Source organism: Motacilla alba, chromosome 2 (genome assembly GCF_015832195.1).
Source record: "Motacilla alba alba isolate MOTALB_02 chromosome 2, Motacilla_alba_V1.0_pri, whole genome shotgun sequence".
NCBI classification, from domain to species: domain Eukaryota; kingdom Metazoa; phylum Chordata; class Aves; order Passeriformes; family Motacillidae; genus Motacilla; species Motacilla alba.
The window spans coordinates 93,808,038-93,831,743 of record NC_052017.1 but is presented as its reverse complement, the minus strand read 5'-3'; the positions used below and the strand labels follow the sequence as shown (position 1 = coordinate 93,831,743).

Genomic DNA, 23,706 nt, shown 5'->3' with positions numbered 1-23,706 from the left:
TTCATATCATATGTAGTCATCACTGTCTCATCTATTCCTCTTTCTTAAAAAGTATAAATATGTTATTATAGATACATGTATATTTATATTTAATATATACTTAATTCATGTTTTTCAATCTAAAACACCAGCATATATTTCAAATTAAAATTAAGTATTTCTATTTTGATAGTAAATAAAATTTAAACATTAACCTCAAGATGAACAGCAATGCTATGGTCTTAATATAGCTTGTAGTAGCAAAAAGACCTGTAATTTCCTATTCTTACACTGCTTCTGATAAAAAAGTGTAGTGAAGATCTTTTATGTCTACAAATAAACTTTCATTTGTTAGAATGGTTTGATCTAAAAATAATCATTGGCATCATAGCTTAATTAATGTGAGCCTCTTGTGCAAAATGTATTTTTAAAAAGATTAAAACAACCATATATGTTTTCTTTGCTCTCGCCTGTTAGCAGAGAATAAAATAATTAATCTGTTTGTTTCTTTTGCCCTTCCTTAAACTCCAATCCAGTCATTATAAAAGGGCCAAAGCTATTTTTGGGGGTAACAAAATCAACAAGGTTGTTTATTATTATTATTATTATTATTATTATTATTATTATTATTATTATTATTATTATTATTATTAATATTAATAATAATAATAATAATAATAATAATAATAATAATAATAATAATAATAATAATAATAATAGCTACCATCTAACTATGTGGCAGGTAGCTAGCAATCTGAAATTACTTCTGTAGCAATACAGGTCTCCAAGATGAAATTGTTGGACACAAACCTGTTGTGTTGCATGGGGTTTATTCTCCAGGCTCTAAGGCTACTACCCTGTAAAACAAGTTCCTGTGTTAATGCTATCTTTGTGACAACTTTCCCTCTTCCTCCTTCACGCGTGACATACAAAACAGATCAAATCTGGGGAAGTCAGAGAAAGCAAGTTCTGTTCTGAAGTCCCAGGAAGAGGTGTACTCTAGTGCAAGGGGAAGAAAGGAAAAGGTTTTTTCCGTTTCAAGTCTGATGAAAATGAGATAAAGAAAAGAATTGCTGAATAGCAAGTAAAATCAGGAAAGAAAAGAGCTTTTGTGTTTGAGAAAAGCTTGCCACTTAGATACTTTTAATGCATTAGAAATGGTGAGCAATTTTCCAGATAAATTTGGCATTGTTAGAAATTCCTGATTTATTAAAGCTAAATAAAATTCCTTGTGCATTCCAGCAGAGTTGCCCTTGTCCCTGTACCAGCTTCTGCCCAAATTCTCCTGGAGAGGTATTTTGGGGCACTTTGGGACCTCAAGTACTAGAGCCTCTGTCACCACCACAGGGTTTCCCACCTCCAGAGTGGAAGTGTGGGCTCGACGCACCAGGCTGGCACCTCTGCAGTGTGGCTGGAGGGTGTCTGCCAGGCACCACAATGATATGGTGGGACTGAAGCTCTGCAGCAGCATCAGCACCTGGGGTTTGGAAGTCTGGTGCTCCTGGCCACCCTCTTCCCAGGCTTGTGGAAAGCATCCATGGGCTGAAAGCTCATCTCTGAGAACCTCAGCTTTCTGCTTTGGAGAGAGAGGCATTCGAGATTTGGGAGCTCAGACATCTGACCATGTTGCTTTGAACCTGTGGGTTCAAAGTTGCTGCTTAGTGTTGGCCCGGAGAGAGCTTGTCTCAAGGTTTGCATTGTTGCCTTTTCTTCTTCCTGAGCATCTGGGAGAAGGAGGTGCATTGTCCATAGGAAAATGTGGCATAAGGAAGACAGGCCATTTGGTATACGGCAGCTCACTGTCCCTAAAACCATTTTGCAGTCTCTGTTGTATGATACTTTATTCTCATAAGTCATGGATCAGGGATCCCTATTTCCCTTGAGGCTTGACTTACAAAAAGACAATCTGGAGAGGAGTCTGTTGTCCTGTTGTAACTTATTAAGTTGCTTATTACAGCTATTTTGTCCCTGGTTGGGATGATCTTTGTGGTTTTGCTAGGCCTATTTAGGTCTGAATAATAGCCGTAGATATAGCTGAGACTTCTTAGGAAATAACCAGCATATAAAGCACTCAGTTTTGTTATTGCAAGTGATGGAGTGCTGCTCTGGTGTTATTTTTTTTTTTTAATGTGTCTTAACATGTACTGTTTGAATAATGGAAAAGGAATTAAGGGAAGAAAATATATATGAGCAAAAGGTTGCTCTGCGTTCTTGGATGCTTTGGGTCAAAACTACTTCTCACTTTGTGTCTTCAGAGAAAAGATGAGGTTGATACAGCACACCTCAACATCTCCTCAGCAAGTTAGATATGCTGAGGCTTAGTGTGCCTAATGCAATGGAACAAGCTAATGCAACAATGTTCTCCTTTCTCCCACCCCTGTGGGTCGGGGCATTGGAGTGGAGACATTCCTTGATGTTTTCCCACCTCTTTCTGTAAGGGCACAGATTTTTTTCCTAGGTTTCTTTTTCATTCCACATAATCCAACTGCCCAGCTCACTGTGGTTCCTAGAATATAGGTCCATTCCCATATATCCATATTTTTAGATAATGCATTGATGTGATACTTCTCCTGGTGTTCTTCAGCATTGCTATATTTTTTATATATATTTAATGATGTTATAATTTAAAACACACAGACTCTTCATTTCATAATACTCTAAAATTATTTGTGTTATAACTGTAAACACAGCTAGTGGTTCTGTTGATATCTTAAACTGCCTGAACATCATCCTGTGGTTCATTGTGATATTGCTAATACACCTTAAAATATAGTATTTATTGTTTTATGTTTGTAACTTCTGTGCATGCTCCTTCAATCCCCATTCAAGATGATTATGGAGTCTCTCTAACAACTGTAGTGTGGGACATCATTTATTCTTCTACAAATCACATATGGAACGACTTCTCATACTGAGCTTCTTCAAAACATTTCTGTTGAAATTTTGCATGCACAATCTACAGAGCAAACAACACTTAGAACCATTTTGAAGTTCTAGAAGGCATTGTAACAACTAAAATAAATTCTTGAGTTCTGATGATGTTTCATTAGAAAAATATGGTGTTTCAGACTTATTTTTGTTAACAAGCTCTTTCTAAAGCACAGAGGACCATTTCCATTAGCAAATTTTGGAGAGCTCTTATATGGGTATTTTAACATATAAAAAGCCATTAGTAATTTGTTTTGGTTTCAGGAAAAAAGATGTATCTTTAGTTTAGAAAAGCAGGGGTTTTTAATCAGTTGACAAGGATTGTTTTTTAGCCTTCTGTCCTTAACTTATTGTGAGACTTGTGCCAGCCCATCCATCCATCTTTCACCCATTTCTTTAATAACTTTTTAAGCTATTGGCCAGTTTCAGTGAAAACTGATACCCTGTAGTAGCTGCTGAGATAAATTAAGTTCCTGTTTCCTGAAAGAGGTGGAGGAGGAGAAGAGTGAAAAAAAATCACGGAGGACCAGTCAGGCAAAATTCAGCTGTCATGCATTCTTCTCTCTTACAATCCAGCCTCACCACCCAGAACAACTGTTTTTTCTTGGATGGGGATATCCTGAAGGATACATGTTGGGGTGCTGTTGTTTGCTGCATTGGTGCATTGGGAGATTTAGTTAACAGGGCATGAATGCATAGGAACTCATGCTTCAATTGGTACAATGCTCATATGTCAAAGTATTAAGTCCCAAATTAACTGTTTGTTGCAAGTTTTCAGCATAGGTCCTTTTTAAAGGTAAAATATAAAATTTTTAAGGGATAGGAGGATATCCTTATCCTCCTAAAGGATAAGGAGGAGACCCCCAAAATCTGTACTTTTCTTTAGAAAAAAAAGTATCATTTGAAAAAGATTTATATCCAGGCAATTCAGACCAGTGACATTTCTTACTGAATAGGAAGAAGCTTCCCACTGTGGAGAGATTGTTGCACAAGTGCTTTTTTTGGCACTTTTTCTATCAGTCATTCACTGATGGACTGACATATTCCTAGATCATATAGATGTATTTACTTCAGGAAAAAGAAGCAAAGTTTGAAGAAATGGTAAGTTCTTTTCACGTGTTATTAGTGATAACTAATTATTAGTGAGCCTCCACAAATTCTCATCTCATGGTGTCCAGTGGCTCTGTTCCTATTTGAAATTCAGCCTCTTCATTTACGTGACTAAATGTGACTTTCATCACGTTTTAATTTGAATTTTAATTACTAGTCTTTAAGATTTTGATCAGCACTAATAAATTATAGCACAGTCATATGGTATTTAGCTGATTGATTTTTGCATGCTGAAATATAGTCATTTTGAAGAGCAGTAAAACTTTCAAGTAAAAGAAATGTTTCAAAGATAAAGGAATTTGTATTGGATTTGTTCATTTGTGTCAGACCAGAGAGGAAAGTCCTAGATATGAGCCCTTGTGAGGGAAAAGCATGTGTCTACTATCCCAATCTGTTTTAAATAAAAGCAGGAATATCAAGTCAGACAAACAAGGCCAGCGACTGCAGTTTTTGGGAATAGCTTTTGAGTTTCCTGGTGGTGGTGCAAGAGGTGAAAGATAAGAATACAGTCAGTAATGGGTGATGGTTGGTACTCTGCATTGCAGAACTTGATTCTAGAAGGCAAATATTTGTTTGCTGAGTTCTTTTCCAGCTGCATCTGTTCCTGGCTTCCTCTTGTGTTTGGATGTCTTCTCTCTTAGAAGTCTACAACATAACATCAGGAGAATCTTTATTTTCTTTTCCTGCTCTGAAGTGCCCATTTTTAGTTTCAGTTCACCAGTAGCATGGCAGGAGTACTGTAACACAAAGGATTATAACTAAGTCCCTCTCCAGCTAAGCATCTCTGTTCCATAGCTCAGTTGGAAGTCAGCTCTCACTGGCTGGAAAGTGTGTACTGTCACAGGGTCAATAATATAAAGCAAAAACAGAGGCAGTGGATAAAATCCTGGCTCCACTGATGTTATTCACCTCCCCTCCATGTCCTCAGTGAAGTGACAATTCTCACCTGTCACTTGTTTCTTAGGAGGGAGAAAAATGGAAAGGCAGGGAGCTGGCAGCACCTTCCACAAGACTTCGTATCCTGAACAGTAAAAAAGTTCAGCTAGGCAAGTAAGTTGTGGGATTGAGAACCCAGTTATTTCTACTTCTCACTTGATTTTCAGAGAGGATCCTGATCTCCTAAATCTTGCCAAAAGACATCTAAATCCAGAAGCATGTACTCCTTTTGGAGTTTCTGTGTTTCAGTTCTCTCTCTACTTGAGTTTGCAAGTTCTTGCACAACTGAGTGAAATCACTGAGGCATGCTCAGAAGTCTTTGTCCTGGGGAAATGGCTATGTCTGCCTCAAGACTGTTGGTACATTTTTTAGGCAAACAAGCCCCACTTCCTCTATTTTTGGGTATGTGTTAGAGGCCTGAATATTAGACAATTTAGGATTCATTTAGTTCATAATGGACTGCTGTCTGCAGCCTCATTCAAGTTATTGTTTAGGATTCTCAGCTGAAAGGGCATGGGACAAAGTGTTTAGAAGCCTGTTGTTTGGATTTTCTAAGAAAATTATATGGGGAACATAACTGAAAACAGAAGAGTGTCTCTGAAATGGATTAGATCTGCTTTTGGCTCCTGGCAGTTCCTTGCTGTCTAATGGCAACATTTCATGAAGAAAGGGTTGATGCACGATATTTTGTCCCAGCTAATGCTTTCCTGGGACAGAGGACAGAACTCAGCCTTCCTCAAGATAAGGGCAGCCCTAAACTTAGGAGTTTTACTACCTAGAATGGTGGCATCATTTCTATAAAGTTAGGGGCAACATTGTTTCCTTTTCCAAAGCAGATTAGAGCTTCTGATGTTTCCTATTGGTGACCTACATATTTCTTTAGAAACAGTAGATGCCTAATTTATGCAAATATTGAGACCTACATCAGTTCTTTTTTATGTCCACTAATTGCATTGTTTGTTTGAATGGTTATGGAGGACAGATTGGCTGCCATCTCGTACTGCCATGCCCAACAGTGCACCTAAAGCAAAAGCTTTCTACCCTGTGTTACTGATACCCTGTCTCCCAACCTATCACTACTCTTTTTGCCTATTTTCTGATTATCACTTAGATTATAGGTTTTTTTCTGAGGTCAAGACCATTTTCTTTGTTGTTTCTCTGTACAGCAATTGGTGTATCATTATCCTGTTGTGCTGTCCTCTCAGGTCAACATGCTGTGCAGTGAGAATGTGCCACCTTTCTTGGAGCTACTCTTTGATTCATAAACACAGGATTACATTTCACCACAGGAGTACAGGAAAGCCTGTGCTGTTGTGGTGAAACCTTATTGTTCCCAGGACTGTGATGCTGTTTAATGACTAAAACTTCAAAGAAGGTGTTACAGCTGAGAGCCTGCCTTCAAGTTGAAGTGCAATATCAGTGCCTAATTCCTATAGTCTCCTTAGAAAGTCTTATCTCTCCCTTATGGACAAGTAGTCCAATACCTTTCATGAAAATTAAATGCATATAAATAGAAGTTTTTCAAATATGCGTGCAGGCTTAAGTGCCATTAGAATCAACCTTGGCTGGTTTAAGTCTGTTTTTGTTTTTAAACCTGACCTTCAAATACATGTTTCACAAAATGCATTTCTGGGTGCATTTTTTTTTGTTTTGTTTTTGGAGAACATGTCATTGTTATATAGCTGAAGAAAGGGTAGTACTGAAAGGAATGCATCTTGGAATACAAGTGGAACTATTTAGACTCTTTTCTTTAAAGCACTGTTTCTTTATCTGTACCCATCCAGTGCTTAGAAAGGAAGGATTTCACGATAATATGAGCTATATTCTTCTCTTGCTGTTCACCTCATGCTAGTAAGCTGCTGTTTGCAAACTCGTGAAAATAGCACTGAAACACAGAGACTACTTCCATCTCTGCAGCAAAAAAACCCCAAACTGTATATGTCTGATAACAAAAAGGAAACAAATACTGATAGATAGATTTTTTTCCTAAATTTCTATTATTTACTTAGTTTATATTTACTTTTGGAAAATACATGGATTGTTTATAATAGTTGTAGAGTAAACTTGTGGCCTTTAAGGATACATGGGGATTAATGACTGCTCGAAGAATTGTTTTACAAGAGTGCTGTAGCATTTTTAGGATGAGTGCTTAGTTGAAATAGTCAGTGAGGGCATGTAATTCACATAGGCATTTTTTTGCACCAAACCTGTGTATTTTTTATTATCTATGCATTCTGACTTGAATTACTAAGGTCCTTTCATATATATACTACAACATTAAGCTTGTGACTAGGTTCAGTTGTTCTTAAGTTAGTAATGTTCCCTAGAATCACATTTTGAATTACTCCTTTAAGGACTGTACTACTATGATGCAAAATAGATTCAAAGGAATAGTTTGGTTTTATGTAAAAGATGAGGAGTGCAGAGTTTTTTGGGTTCTGTTTGTTTGTTTGTTTGTTTTTAGTTTAAGAGTGCAATATATGTTTTCTTTAGCTGTAAAAGCACAATCAAGGCAACATGATAAGTGAGTCAGTGTTGTAAAAGTAAAACTAATTTTGCCTTCACTCACATGAGCTATAGAAGGAGGAAGCTTTATTGTCCCTGGGAAGGTGATAAGGCAGAGTAATTGTATATTATACTGTCCTGGAACATCTGCCTGAAGACTGTTGGAGCAATTCATCTATCATGGACGATACAGCATGTTTTGTCTTTCTGCTTTAACCCATCCCCACTGCTGGCCTGCACGAAGGTTTTGATAGGGACTGTGCCTGGGCTGGGGCTCACATTAATCAGTCCCCTTGTTCAACACTCCAGCTGACATAATTACAACCTGCGCACAGCAGTTATTCAAGTTGAGTCCTTGTCACTCGTGGTGCGAAACTACACAGCTCAGATCCCGAAGGAGATTGCCTTATCACACAGAACAAGGGCTCACAGGAGTTGAAGAGAATAGAAATGGGAAAATGTCTTCCGGGAGTACTATATATTCCTTTAAAATAAGACATTTGAGAGACTTACAAGGGACAAAGAGAAGCATTGTGCAAGGTCTGAAATGAACAGGTTATTATTTTTAAAAGGATTACACAGGCCATTTTTGTGAAATGGACATGCATTATTAAATAAATTCAGTGGTCTCTCTTATCATTCAGTGGCTCTGCACTATTAGTTTTCTTCAGAAGTGATAAAATAGTTTTTGACTTGTATAAGCTTTAAGTATCTCTCAGTAGAAATCATCAGAACACAACTAATGAAAGTGCTCATATTATACCAGTAAAATTGGCACACACATAAGGGAAGACCTGCGAGGATCAGAGTTAAGGGTGAAGGAAGAAGCATGCAAAAGGGCTTTCGAAGATGAGCAAGTTCATTAGTTTCTGCTGTTGTGTGATACCAGAGTGTGAAAGGTGAAGCCAAAGAGAAAGTTTCATATTTTACCATTCTTCCCTCTTTTCATGTTAACCCTCTGTGGGAAAAAAATACAAGTCCATAACATTATCTATGATAAGAAAATAAATTTATTTTCATGTTGAGGTTAATTTTATATGGTGGTGGGCTTTTTCTTTAAGACAGAACCTGTGTAAACATGATCGTAGGATAATTGGTTTGGTATTGGTCTATAAAATTCCTCAATATGACAGAATTTAATTGGTATCCAGAAGGCTTTTGCCCTGACGTTTAAATTTTTTTCTTCTTGGGTCAGGTTTTTGAAGTAATACCATTCAGGCAGTTGCTATTCTTCTCAATCAATAGATCTAGAGTGTTGCCCTGATTTCTCATCTAGTTAAAATCATGTTATGTCTGTTAGACATAATTGTGTATTGTTGAAAGCACAGTAAAAATGTGTCTATTCTGGGTGGTCCAATTTTAATCTAATACTTTTACAAGGCAGCTTATCTGCAACTTTGAATAGTCTGAAGTAGAAGTGCAGTAGAAACTACCTTATACATTTTGCTTTACATATAGGTATGCTAGGTGAGTCAAATACATAGTTCAGTGCTTTAATTATGTTTCAGTATCTTTTGGTTAAGTACACAGCACATTAATTTTGATGTGTAGGTCTCCAGTGAAAGTCCTGCTACATGAAAACTGAACTGCAGTTTCTTACTGAGCTGCAGGACATCCTTATAGGCAAATGTACTCTTGTAGGAACAAAAATCACGTTTTGCTTGCTCCTTACTCTTAAAACCAGTTCTCCTGGAGTGAATGATGTCTGTGAAGTAAGCTCAAAGTACAGAGCCAAATGCTGCATTTACTTACATTTGTGCAGAAAATGGCATTATGAGGACATAATCTGAAGAGAATGATGTTTCTCTGATATATGCTTTCAACACACATTTTAGATTAGATAATCAATCATGCCTCCAATTAAACACCCAAATTTGACTTTCAGAATCTAAGATGGTTTTGCAGTATTGACAGCCAGGAAGAATATATTTTAATTTGCAGACTGAACAAATTTCCATGACATCATGGAAGCACAATAAATGACTGACCTCACAATGACATTTTTCAGACTTGAACTGTACTTCTTGGAGACTTTGAGCCCAGAAAAAGCCTTAAGCTCAGCCAGTCTGACCTTCTACAGAAAACAAACTGCATAGGTGCTTTTTTTCCCAGTCCTACTTCTGACTGAATTTTATGATCTAGAAACATAATCAGGTTTGATCTGAAAACAGGCAAAGTTGCAGAACCAAAGTCGCAGAACCACAGCTTCTCTTCTGTGAAAGATTAATTGGTGAAGAAATTGTGCTTTGTTTCTCAGTTGAATTTGACTGTAACTTGTAGTCATTGCTTTTGGTTTTGTACAGGTTTGCTCCAGGTTAGGTTGTCCCTTAATCACACCTTTATTCCATGTTAAAGCTCATGGGCCAAGCTCAAGTGTAAAAAGCAAAACAGAAGGGGGTTTTATTAAGTGTTTTAGAGTTTTTTTACCCCACTTAACTTCTATTTCTCTTTATAATCCCTTTTGGCTGTTTGTTCCCTTTTTTAAAATGTAGGCAGTAATACAGGAAGTAGATATTCTAGAGTTAGTTTCTCCAGTGTCACAAAGAGAACATTGCATCCTTACATTTGCCTACTTCTTTGCTTATACAGCTAAATATAGCATGGGGCCTTTCTGCTGATAGCATCACACTAGAAGTTCATGTTAAACTGATGGTCCACTAATCCCTAAATAATTTTCAGTGTCACAGCTTTTCACAGCATTGTCCAGGTTACTTGCATGCCCTGTGCAAAGGTGGGAAAGCTAACATGCAATTGTGTGTGTACATGTTGTGATTGAACACGCCTGGCTTCTGCAACTGCTCTGCATGATGGCAGTGTCACCGTTATTAATCATGCTGCCAATTACTGTGTTGTCTGCAAATTTTATTAGCAGGGATTTTATATATAGTTTTGGCATGCATAACAAAAGTGAATCTTTCAGACAATTATTGCTGATTCCTTTGATAAATTGGAACATTTGAAATAAGGAAGAAAATGACCATCTCTTTTTGCATGGGGGGTTGGGGCTGGGATAGGGCAAGAAGAGGCACTGTATTAGCATTAAAAAAACCTACTTTGAGCAGAGATCGTACAGACCACAGTGCCCTGGGTATGAATCCAGGCTGCAAAGCAACAGGATCTGTCCTCTAGGGAACTGTGTTGTCACTAAAATGGCTGAAGGAACTGACACGAAGGCCAGTTGGATGAAGTACCATCTGCATCTGAGATTGACAGGCAGCCTTTAGGGTCTGTTGCTATCATTTCTGACTCCAGCAACATTAGGAGTCCAGTTTCATCTTGTGCAGCCGCTAGATTCCACACCCTTTCCTAGGCTCCATCTGCACTTCTGTATCTGTGAAAATACTTTATGTGTTCCTGAGGATATACAAACAGACTCCGCAGAATTGTTCAGTTACTTTATGTGGTCATTAAAAGAAGTACAATAGGGAAAAAATTGATGTTGAAAGGAAATGCGTGTCTTCAATTAAACTCATCCCAGCTTTTTTAAAAAATGGATGTTTTCCATGGCCTCATTTCAGCAAGGTATTTGATCATGTGCATAAATTTAACCTTGTGAGTCATTCTTTCGAAGTCAACGGGGGCTGTTTGTACTTAAGCCACAAAAATGCGTAAGTACCTTGTTAAATCAGGGCCTGTGATACCTGAAGCCCAGTCTCCATCCTCACACCACTGCAGAGATGCCGTTTCTCAGACCAACCTCTCTTTTATGCCATCTGCTCTAAGAAGAAAGGAAAGGGGGAGGGAGGAAGCCCAGGAACAATGGAGTGATTATTCTCAGTTACTGTGAAATAGATGAACTCCACCTGCTATTTCTGCCACTTAAACCTTGGCTGACACAGTGCAGCAGTGCACCGTGCATAGCAGACCCTGCATCCCTCACGCTGCAGGCACCCAGGCCCTTGAGCTGGGCCATCACAGAGACCGCTCTGCCTGCAGCAAAGTGGAAGCCAGGAGTTCTAGCAAACAGAACAGAGTTTTCAGAAGCAGATCAGTCCTATGAAAAAATTGGTTGTTGTTGTTTTGGTTTTGGTTTGGTTCTTTTTTTTTTGCCTTTGTTTGTTTTGCTTTTTTTTTTTTTTTCTCTAGTCAGTAAAAGGAGACACTGAGCCTCTCTTGGAAGAGCTTCTGGGGCAGACTCACATGTTGAACAGCCCAGCTCTGCACAGCACCTATGAGGACAGCAAGGACCACAGCACACATGCAGAGCTGAGGCACACTTCCATGACTTTTTGTACCCTTTCCACCCATTCCTTCCAAGTCTAGCAGTTTGGACATAATTTGCAGGTTTCTGTCTAAAAGCCTTTTCTTTATTTTTTCTCTCTTTTCTTCTAGAAAATAGAATTAATGGAAGCATTTAAGGCAGAATGCCGTAGTTCCTTGGGATAGGCTTTCTCCTGGAGAAAAAGGTTTTCTTTAAATTGTGGAGTCTGTTGTTTGCCCTTTTTTTACAGAAATACTCTGAAAATTCACGAGTAGATCTAGATGCCAACACTGGGTCTACGCTTCAGTTTTTGTTCACTGTGCAGGGTTGTAAATGGCTTTGCAGATTCCTCAGAGGTAAACAAGACTAGAGTACATCTCTTCTTATTTCCCTTCAGAATTTCCAATTACCCTGAATTTGCCTTTAAAAGCACTTACTTTGGCTATCGTAATGATCAATTACTTGAAACTGGGAATTTTCATTCCAATACATTGTAAATAGAATGGTGGATCCGTGGCCAAATTACAATTTGGACATGGTAGTCTGCTGAATGGAGCTCAGATACAAGCAGTAATTATCAATCTTCCATCATTTTCTGTGCTGACGCACAAGTTTTTGCTGCTTCCCTACAGGGCTCTGCTACTTTTTAGCAGCCAGCATTGGACATCTGTCACACATACTGTATGTCATAACAAATAGATCATTACAGAAAAAAATGCAAAGCTAAAAATGTAAAAAAGCAGAAAACATTACGATTATTATCCCTGGGTGTTGGTATAATACTATCAGAATAAATCCCAAATACATTTTTATTATTTTCTTTCTGAAACTGACTGTATTATAAAATCTCATTAAAGCATGTAAATGTAGTGTGCTCTCTTTTATGGGCTGCTTCGTATTTTCTGAGTGGCAATGCATGCAATACAAGGCAGTACATGAAAACATGGCAATACATGTGGCCGCCAGGTTGTTGAACATGTGTTTTTATGGCACTGTGGGTGTGTATTTCAGTCACCTTTTCTGGGTGGAGTTGAAAAGCTGTGAGCAAACACTCGCTGCAGAAGCAGCAATGGTGGCAAAGGCATTGCTTGTTCCCAGCAGCTTGTTGCCTCTGCCCACCAGACGTCTTCAGGAATAGCACAGGGAGGTGTTTGGCAGCAGTGACACAGGCAGAGCTGAGCTGGCACTGGTGCATTGGAGTTGCCCTCCTGAGCTCCCATGGATGAGCCATGTGCTGCTAATTCCAGCAATTGTATCATAAGTCACTTCAGAATTCAAGTTGGTTGCAGAGTGTATCCGTTGTTTCCCCACTCACTTAAAACCTAAATAAAAGGTAGAACTTGTATCCATGTTATTGTTTCCCTGCTCACTTAAAACCTAAATAAAAGGTACAACTTGCAAAGGTACCTTGCAAAGAGCAAGGAAAAAGAAAGCCAGGTACATGTTAGTATTGAGAAGGATGAGAAAAATATGTACATTTCTTGTACATATATATAAAAATATATATGTTATGTGTGTGTGTTAGTATCTAATAATTATTGCAGTTTTATAATGTTAGCCAAAATTATGATATTTTGCTGTTTTTTTATTATTTCTTGTGCAATATTGTATTGACTTTTAGCACTGAAGAGGTAAACTTTAGCTTTTAAACTTGCAGTCTGGATTGTCAGTGGTATGTGCAGATTATGTATTACTATGTAGCTAGTTTGCACTAACTAGCAATCAGTTTATTTTATTTTAAAACCAGAAATGTAGCTAAATATTGAATATGCAGGGAAGGACTTTTGGTTGGTTGGTTGGTTGGTTTGTTTGGATTTTTTCTAAGTAGAAGTTGGGCAGAGTGACTGTCATTGTGGAGGTTTTGATTGAATAAGCCTGTTTGTATAATGTAATTACCACAGATTGAGGTATTTGTTTCTTTCCTGTCAAGAAAATACTGCCCATTAGGTTGTTTACCACCACCCTACTGAATGCTAGTTTCCATACAGTTTAATGACAGCAAGAAACAAAGGCAGGCTAGAAGGGTTGCATTTTGGAAAGCAGTAATGCTGAAAACAACCTGAAAGGTTGCTACATTTAACTGGGTGTGCAGGAGCTCTTGGTGCTGCAAGAAGTACCCAGGAATTCCTAGAACAGGCTGCAACTGGAAAATGCTGAACATGGGGAAAGTCATGGCATCCATGTATGCAGCACTGGTGTGAAATGTGAATGTATTCAAAGCTTAAAGCAACTGGAAAGAATGTAGGGAGAACCTGATGATTCCTCAGAGTGAGTTGAGAGGAACTCAGTCTCTGTAGCTCTTCCATTGGAGGTCCAGGTATTAGGAGATTCTACAGCCAAGCAAGGTGTGTCGGACATGTAGCACTGTTAGCTGAATGCAGGGAGATAAAAAATGAGACAGTTTGTAAAAGGGAGAGTGATCAACTGAAGAGGAATTTGCCTATAATTTCAAAAGACTGCCTGTTGCTTTCCATCAGAAACCATGTTTTAGTATCAAAAGGGTTGTGGTTTGAGAAACGAATCACTGGGCAGATGTTTATGAACTGTGCTGTCAATGAGGTCAAGCTAAATAGGACTTTGCATTTCTAAAAATCTGTAGCTCTCCTTTTCTAGTGTAATTGCATTATTGCAATTTTGATTTAAAGACAGTTTTCCAAGTTAGATAGCATTTTCTGTGAAAGAAATACCTGCAAACATTTGGTGAATAACAGGTTAAGAATAAACAATAGTGCATATTGCTTTACTGAGAAGTTGGCTTTCATCATAGAAGAAAGCCATTCTTCTTCCATTATTTCTGGAAGAAAGTATCTGGAGACTTTGCTATTTTTCAGTCAAAATGCTGCAATTTCTCTGTACTTGCAGGTTGCATAGCAGGGTGTAAAGGGTGCAGAAGATCTTCAGAATGCTGTCTATATGAGAGTGAACTTGAGTCATACTGACAAACGGGAAAAATAGAAATATTTTTCCATCAGCTGGTTGTTTCACTGTGTTTGTTTTTATGTTGTAAATAGTGATGTCAATGGAGCTGCCGTAAGTCCTTTATGTTACATGCATTTCTCCGCAGAAAGGATGTTTATGCCTAATGTTCTAGAGAAAATGTTTCGAAAAAGGTTTTTTTGTGCAAATAAGAGTCCTACAAGGTGCTAAAATTTTTAAAACTTAGTGGACTAGATAATTAACATTTTGCCTCATTTGCACCTCTGAAACCTTCCATTTCCATGTCTTGCAGTAAGTATCTTTCTGAAAATGTCAGGCACTGCATAATGGAAGAGTGTTCTAATTTCAGTTTCTTATTAGTAAATGGGAAAAAATAATTGATTACTTCCTGCAATATTTCATTTAGCTGTTTAATACAAACCCTTAAAAATATAGAAACATTCCTATTCTGCATGGGCAAATTTAGAAGTGACAGATATTTTATGAATTTCTCTTATTTCATTATTTTTATCCAAAACGCTGTGTAAAAGACAAGGACAACAGCCACAGGTCTGCAGTTAACTACTGAACTTGGCTGTTCGCAGAGGCTGCTTGAAGCAGGGCTGCTGGCTGAGGGGAGTGCAGAGCACAACCTGCTGAATCCAGCCACAAGGCTGGGGATGAGTCCCTCTGCACAGAGAAGGGATGCCCAAAGCCCTGCCCTCACACACATCTTGTGCTGCTTGCTGCTGAGACTGGCTGGCTGAGTTCTGCAAGACTGGAAAGAAGGAAGTGATGATGGGGGAATAGTAACTGCAGACAGTACTTACTGAGGGGACCTTCAGGCTGACTATTTTCTCCCCAGCACAGATTTGCTCCAAGACTCATTGTTCCACTCATGTTTCCCTGCTTCTGACTTTGAACTCCCATCTCTGCCACCTGCGAAGTGCACATCTCTGCTCTGCCATCCCAGATCCCTGAGCAGTTGTAGTTATAATATTTTATGAAAATCCCTTTGCTAGGATTTTCTTCTCCTGAGAAGCTGAAGAGCCGCAGCTTCAAATGTAAACAATCTGTTATCTGCTACTGTGGAATGCAGCAGGTGCTTTCATGATTGGTCAAAGTGAGATGTTGCTACTTGGTGACCAATCAAGAAAGCAGCAGCTCTCGGACTCTCTGGGTGTCACAGAACTTTATTATTCATTCCCATTCTATTCCTGTCTCACCTTCTGATGAATCTTTCTCTCTGTTCTTTGTAGTATAGTTATAGTGTGGTCTTTTTAATGTAATATATATCATAATATAAAAAACCAGCCTTCTGAGATAGAGTCAAGATCTCTCCTTCCCTTCACCAAGTCCTAACTGCCCTGAAGAACCTCGCATCGAATGGTGACCCCAGACGTGTCATCAAGCAGTGCTGCTCTTTGCAGTGGGGTAGGCCTAGTTTTGCTGAGGAATTCAGTCTTTTGCACATGACAACTGAGAAAATGTCTTTATTACTTCACTTATGTCTTCATTACTAGGCACTTATACTATCTTTCAGGAGCTAAAGGAACAACTGTATTTTTTGGGTTAAGGAGGAAAGCAGTTATGAGGACTTCTGTCCCATCCACCAGAAGCATGATTTTCCCACTCTGTTTCTTGCAGAGAACAACTGCACTCTCTTTCTTGCTCTTAGCACAATGCCATGGTGTTGTTTTTTGGGGTTTTTTGGTTGGGTTTTTTTTTTTTTTTTTGGTAAAATAACTGAAGCATACATATATATAAGGATAGGAGAAGGAAGGCAAAGTAAGCAGAGGCAACAGATTGTTGTGTTGAGAAAATGTCTGGCCATTTTACACAACTCCTAACCTTCGACTTTTTTTCACTCTCCCAACAAAGTGGATCAATGGAGCTAAGAGGCAAGGCTGCAGATGGCTGTGGAATGGGGCATTTGGCTTCCTTGTCACAGGATGATGTCTGTGCAAGCTCAATGACCACTGAAAACTTGAATAAATTGTTTGTAATTGGATCATCCTGAATGAGGAGAGACAGAGAGCTGGGACTGGTCAGTGTGGAGAAAAGACTCAGGGGATGTCACCAGTATGCCACATACCTAAGGGAAGCTCTAAAGAAGAGGAAGCCAGGCTCTTTTTCCGTGTTGCCCAGAGACAGAACGAGACAGTTGGTACAAATAGGAAGATAGAAGGTTCCCTCTGAACATCAGGGAACACAATTCCATTGTTAGGGTGACTGAGCACAGGCAGCCAAGGTAGGCTGGGAGATATCTTTGGAGATATTCAGAAGCTGCCTAAAAATGTTCCTGGGCAACTGGCCAGGGGTCATCCTTCCTGAGCAGCAGGGCTGGACCAGACCAATCTTGAGAGGTCCCTTTGAACCTTAAGCATGCTGTGATTCTGTGGCTGAAGTACGATTTTAAAATTGACAAGTAATTTCCAGTTTATGAAACTGGAGTATGCAGTAACCTTTAATTTACTGAGAGCAGAAAAAGGTACCTGGCTGGTAGGAAGGGACTTGTAATGGCAACATGAACAGCAGTGGGAATGCATCACACTGTGTGTACTGAATATTAGAGACAAATGCCCTTTTTTGTCTTTTTCCAGAAGAGGTTTTGTGTTCATCTTAAGCAGTAGCTACATTTCTCCGGAGAATCTTACCATCTATCTCCCTTCTTTTGAAGTGTTATCCTTTACAGAAATGTGGGAACCCTCCTGGATGTGGAAAGTAGGCCTATGCCCTTCCCAATATATTGGTCTTTCATGGAGGAGCTCATACAGGTTTGTTGCATGGGAAGTATGCATGGGAAGCCTCTCGTATTTCCTGTTCATCTGCAACATACCTCAGCAAAATGTTCCATCTCCTCTTTTGCTGTGTATAGCACTGACAAGACACTGAAAAATCCATACAGGCCTGCCTCTTCTCCTTAATAGGGTTTTTGTGGGGTTTGCATCAAGTCTTAAACCTTTCTTCACATCTAATAAGAAGACTTACTGCAGGACATGAAATAAAAAGAAAATTTTTATTGTGTTTCTCTACATCAGAATTAAATATAAACTCATTGACTGTGTCTTTAGACTGATTAAGTCTCTCTAACGAGTTCTCTTCCTGTTACTTAAGAGCATGGACAAATTGACAGAAATATATAGATTTGATTTTAAAAATGGATCATAAGGATGAAAGCATGCTTGCATGAAGCAATGGTAATAGTAATTTAACTTAGAAGCCTCTACTTTACTGTAGCTTTACTGAAATACAGGCTAGTCTCCTAAAACCTGCATTCATTTGTTTGTGTCTGTAATTTAGACTGAAACTCAAAAACCAGAAGGACTTTCCTCACACAATTTTTATTGCACTGGGCTCTGTTTTCCAAATTTCAGAGCAAAGGAAATCTATATTTTGAGGTTTATAAACACCTGGAAGTGAATCTTATAATACAAGGCCTGTCAAAAGCTTAACTATCATCACCATTGCAACATTATAATGTTTTAGTTATATTCATGTCAGACAGTTTTAATAGAAAGCTGTGCTGTTTATCAGTGCTGTTTAAAATCACAGACCTCTGTGTTTACTCATATGACATGAAGTGATGTAACTACACACACTTTGTGTTGGTGGGGGGTGTCTTGTGTCAGACATATGATAACATACTTGTACAGTACATGGGAGAAGACTCCTAATGAAACACACATTCAAAGCACATTGAATAATTAAAAAACATTTTATATGCAGTACATTTTTGTCCTGTCATATTTAAAGGTATCATTTGGCTTCGAAAGTGCTTGGATTTGCCAGTTTTTGCCATCATGGTTTACCTTATGATGGCAATTGCTGCTTTGCAGCCTAATACGAGGGGCCATTTGTAATGCCTTGTGATCTCACATTCCTCATTTCTGATTAAGCCTTCCTGGCCTTGTCACGTGGAAAAATATGGGTTTAAATTTTTTATATCTGTATGTTGATGTGTTTAGCGACAGATTCTTACTGATGACTGAATAAATGAGGCTTCAGGATTGCTCTGTTTAAAGTAGCTGGAGCAATTTCCAAATCAAAGGAGATAGAACTGGCCTTTTATGGCTTGAATGGGCTAGGTTTTCTTCACAACTCTTACATAGGTTTCCACAGATCCTTTATATATTTCACAGAAATATTTCAAAGTAAAAAGTTTTATATATTTCCTTAGTATAGTATGAGAGCTGAGCTAAAAGAACACAGATATTTTATTTCAGATTCATATGCTCTGCTTTAATCTACTGCCCTTTAAAGTATAACCCATGATAGAAGGTTAGCAGGTTGTCGCCTGCTTTCATTGCAGTATACACTACCTTATTTTTCTTTGTAAAATACATATTTCATTTTAACAACATCTATAAGCACTGTAACTTTTTTAGGGCTGAATCCTGAAAGATGCTGAGGACCAAAATTTTCTGTATTTTTCAGTGATAAGTGTCTTCTCTGACATTCTCAGGCATATGATCATGATACCAGTATACAGCAGATGGACATGACAGAGGGTGAGCTTTGGCAGCACCGTAAGGCAGATACCAACTTTACTATGTCCATTTCCAAGGGAGAGACAAGCATTCCAGCAGAACTTCAAGCTGCTACTTCCAGTTTATTTTGGAGGTCCTTTTTTTTAGGTGCCTGTTACTGTAGACTTTCTATCATGATGTAGAATCATGATATCATTTCTATCATTCTATCATCTATCATCTATCATTTCTGTCATGCCATAGAATTTCTACCCCGTGATGGGTGTATAATCAGTTGCCCAGAATGCTACAGTTTTCTTACTTTTGTGAAGTATTATACATTTATGTGGTTTACATGAGTGTTTGTACTTTTTTTCAGTTAGGCTCAATTGCTGTTCTTAGTTTGGCAATAATAATAGTATATGCTAGTAAAAAAAGTAAACAATAAACAAAACACCAAAGCAATGGTACACATAGACAGTTCTGTTCTTTTGAGTCAAAAATAAAGACACTGACTATTTCTGGTAGAAATAAATGGAGCCGCAGTGTATTTTTTGTAGGATTAATCACTAGGTTTGAATAAGTAGGAATTTCTAATGCAAAATAATTTTGTAGTGAGACTGGAAAATTTTATAGACTAGAAATTAAAAATTACTGCCATATGGATCTCTCTGTGAATAAGGGAAATATGAAATATGTTCTTTTTTTCAGAAATATGATTATAAATGTTGCTTTGAAATGTGTTAAACTAATTGTATGTAATCTGACTTTTATGCATGAAAACTCTTCTACTTTCACAAAAGCTAAGCTTAAGATGTAAACCAGAATCCATGTGTATTTTCAAAAAGATGTAAACTTGAACAACTCACTTCTCTTTCCTAGAAACAGTTCACACAGCGAGATGAAAGTTGGTGGAACATACTTCAAAAATCATTCACAGCAACTCCTGTTGAATTTAGGAACTGCGTAGGAAAGGTTCATGTGAGCTCTGCTGGGAATATTATAGACATTTGTGTATTTCAGTTTTGCTAAGTAAAGACTTTTGCTTAATTTCTGTTCATCACTGACAACCATGAGAAAAATAGAAATTCTGTAAATGTAACAAATCAATGATTCTGGTTCAGATGTAATGTTCAGTTAACCTGAAACAGCTTTGGGAGCCTTCATGCAAAGGACAACATTTATGCAGAACCTAAGAGGATGCAAAAAATCTACAGAAAAATGAGTGATGACTACTGTTTTTCTGTTATAACACTAGGTTTTATTTGAACCACTGGTAGAAAATAATTTTTTTTCTTTTTTTTCATTGCTGTTTAGGTCTAACTGTGCAGAAAATATCCGTAAACACATCTTGCATACAGGAAAGCATGAAGGAGTAAAAATGTACAACTGTCCCAGGTGTGACTATGGAACAAATATCCCTGTGGAGTTTCGGAACCACTTGAAAGAGCTACACCCAGACATTGAAAATCCTGATCTGGCATATTTGCATGCTGGTAAGGTCCTTCCTCCCTTTGCTTACAAATTCTTTTCTAAATGCACGTGCTTAAATGATTGCAATAACAAAACAAGAAGTTATTAGCATTTATTCTGAAGAAGAGCATGGTTTCAAAATGGGCTTCATCCTGTTCAAGTTTTCCAGGGTTAAAGATTATGCATTAAGCACTGAAATCTATTCATATTGCACAAACAAATCTTGCAGTTCAATAAACATCAGAAGTGCATGCTGTTTAGATGCCTCATTTTGAAATCTAACTGAACTTTTAGGGAGAAATATTTTTAAACATTTTTATTAAGTCCCTCTGCCTATGCTATTCCCCCAAGAACACAAAACCAAAATTCCATAGGAAATACAGTGGCAAATTAATGCACTACTTTAAAAATTCTTAAATTTCATTACAAAAAAGTAGACTGTTCCTCATTAAAAGATAGAACAGCAGAGCTCAACAAACAACTTTGATGTATCTTTCCAGGCTTTGTGTTAGAGAGCACACACATGGAAGTCACTGGAGGAATGCAAAAGAAAAACATTGCTTTGGAAACAGGAATTAAAAGAAAAAAGATGGGATGTTTTCTTTTTAGGAACAAGTTTTTTTGGTTTTTATTTGCTTTTGGGGTTTTTTTTTAATATATTCTACAATTCAGAGTGGAAGGCAAAAAATTAGCAGAAGCATCAAGTTAGGAGAAAAAAATAAAGAGTTCAATGGTAGGAGGTTAGGAGAAATAATACAAAATTAGTGTGGAGCTTGAATGAAATGTGATCTTAGTGCAGGAGAGGCAGATAACTTAGACATCACTGAGTGGAAAGACAAGTCAGAGCAGTGGGAAAAAAGAACAGATGGTGAGAAGAAGGAGTTGGGGAATCCAGAGGAGGAAGAAGCTATGTGGGCCAGAGTCTCCCTGAGATGCAAATTAATCTTCCATTGAATTACTACTATTAGTACTCCTGTGTCAGATCTGAATCTTGTGTAAGGAATGAATATCCTAGTTTTTGATACCCTTATATCTGTAAAAAAGGCAAAACCTGAAGAGTTTTCATGCAGCTTTGTGCTGTATGTATACTGTAGTTATTTTAAAACCTCTCAGTCTTCTCAAAATGACTGCTTGCTTTCCTGACTAGAGGCAGTGTATTATTTGTACCATATATTTCTATTTGCCAAGTATTCCACTTCATTTTGGAACCAATCATCATGTCATGTCAGCATATGGTGGATAATATCTGGATGTGCAAACAAAATGCCAGTTGGCAGAATACCAATTTCAAAATAGGTCAGAAAACTGATCACATTTCACCATAGTTCTCACTAAAGCAAATGAATATTCAACTCAGAGCTTAAATCCAGACCCTGTTGGATTTTTACTACAATAATCCCTCTTAATATGAAAAAAATCAAATGCTTTCAATAGGCAGATAGATATAACCAAGAGCTGTAACAGTGATAGAATCAGTAACATTCCAAAATTGCAAACATTTTATGTACATTTTCCCATTGTTTGTTCAAGACTATATCTGGATAAATCAATTGTTAATTGCAGCATGCTATGGTTAAAACTGTTCAGCTTGCTTGTCTTGGTAACCCAGGAAGACAGTCATCAGTGTGTTGTATCCTAATGATATTACTTTTCTATACATTCACTCTTATACTGTAGAAATCCTCTTGCACTAAACAGGGTACTGTGCAAATATATTAGGACTAGCAAGAACAGATTGTCACCTAATTATTGTCAGGCTAGCCTAGGACTGGTATGCAACAAAAGTCTTGAAATGTTGTTTGCATAATTCCATTGCAGAAAGGATGATACTGTATTTTCCTTTTGAAAAGAAACACTAATAAAGAGAAACCTGGGTGATAATTGTGTATTCATACCACAGTTAAATTAAGGGAAGTTCATTTTCTTCTTTTCAATCCATTGCTGACTGCTGGACGTCTGAGAGTTAAAGATTTTAGAGGAGGTTTTTAGAGGAATGAAGGACAACTCCTGTGCCCTGGCTAACATCCCTTATAAAAATAAGATTTGTTCTGTGTCTGGTTCACAGTTACTGATGACTTATTGGTCATTGGCTGCACCCACAGAGAATCTACAACACGACATAGAACCCCTTAGGATGATAGGAGTATGAAAGTGTCATACAAGATTGATTTTTTTTTTTAACTTAAACATATTTGTCTGTCTTTTATGTTCTAATATTGCTTTGTAACAGGAAAGCTGGCCTTTTGCCTCTTTGAGCAGATAGAATAAGTATCTTCACTGGCAGAGAGACAAGACACCAACTCCAGTCACTTTGAAGGACAGGCAGAAATTCCTTCAGCACACCTCATCAAGGGTGAAGCTGTGGGGTACCTTTAGGATGTGACTGGGAGTAAAAGTCAAGTCTGTTTCTTGTCTGTGAAATTAAGATTGACACTTGGATTTCTAATTTAGTTTTAATGTTCTTTACAATTGTTGCGGGAAGAGTGGAAACTTCAGGCAAGCCTTTGCCTCAGATTTTGGCAACAGTTTAAGTTCAAGGAATCATCCTGGCCTGCAAGTTCTAATGATGGCAAGTCACATCTGTTTATCAAATGAATTATTTATTAAACAGACAAGAGATAGCTGATGAAAGATCTTGATCAGAACCACTTAATACACAGTATAAAACTAAAAAGAACTACTAGTAGATTACAGCACAACATAAAAATGCACAATATCAAGGTACCTATATTAGAGCTAGGAAAAGAAATAGTATTGATTAGGAGTCAAATCTAACTTATCACTGAAACCATGGTACTGTGCACATTCCTTCACCTAATCCCTGGGGAGTAACTGCAAAGCAAGTGTTCCTACTCAGGGGAGAAACTCCACACATTTCCAGGGAAATGTATAGAAAATTTCTGCTTTGTGGAAGTCTGGTATGGCTCTTAGAGTTTTAAAGTGGATATCTGTCTGTCAAAAATCCAGCTTATCTTTCCAGGTCTCACTTCCATCTGTAAGATGTTTATTGGCAGTTGGGAGGTGTTAACGTCATGGTGCCAAAATAGCTCACTGTAAGACAGCTTGTCCTGTTTGAGTTATCTGACTGGTTAACAAACAACAGATAAGCTCTGGTGGGGGGGGGAGATGCCCTGCTGCAATAATATAATGCTTTAATAATAGTTTCTAGTTAGCTTTCTTTGGCACCTA

At 37.9% G+C, this 23,706-nt stretch overlaps 1 protein-coding gene across 1 annotated transcript in view; it reads left to right on the top strand.

Annotated features, from left to right (window-relative positions):
- Positions 1-23,706, top strand: part of ZNF407 (zinc finger protein 407) — a 343,275-nt gene that overhangs the window by 223,393 nt on the left and 96,176 nt on the right. The window contains 1 exon segment of the mRNA XM_038126471.1: positions 20,362-20,540. Coding sequence (XP_037982399.1) covers positions 20,362-20,540 — 179 coding nt within the window.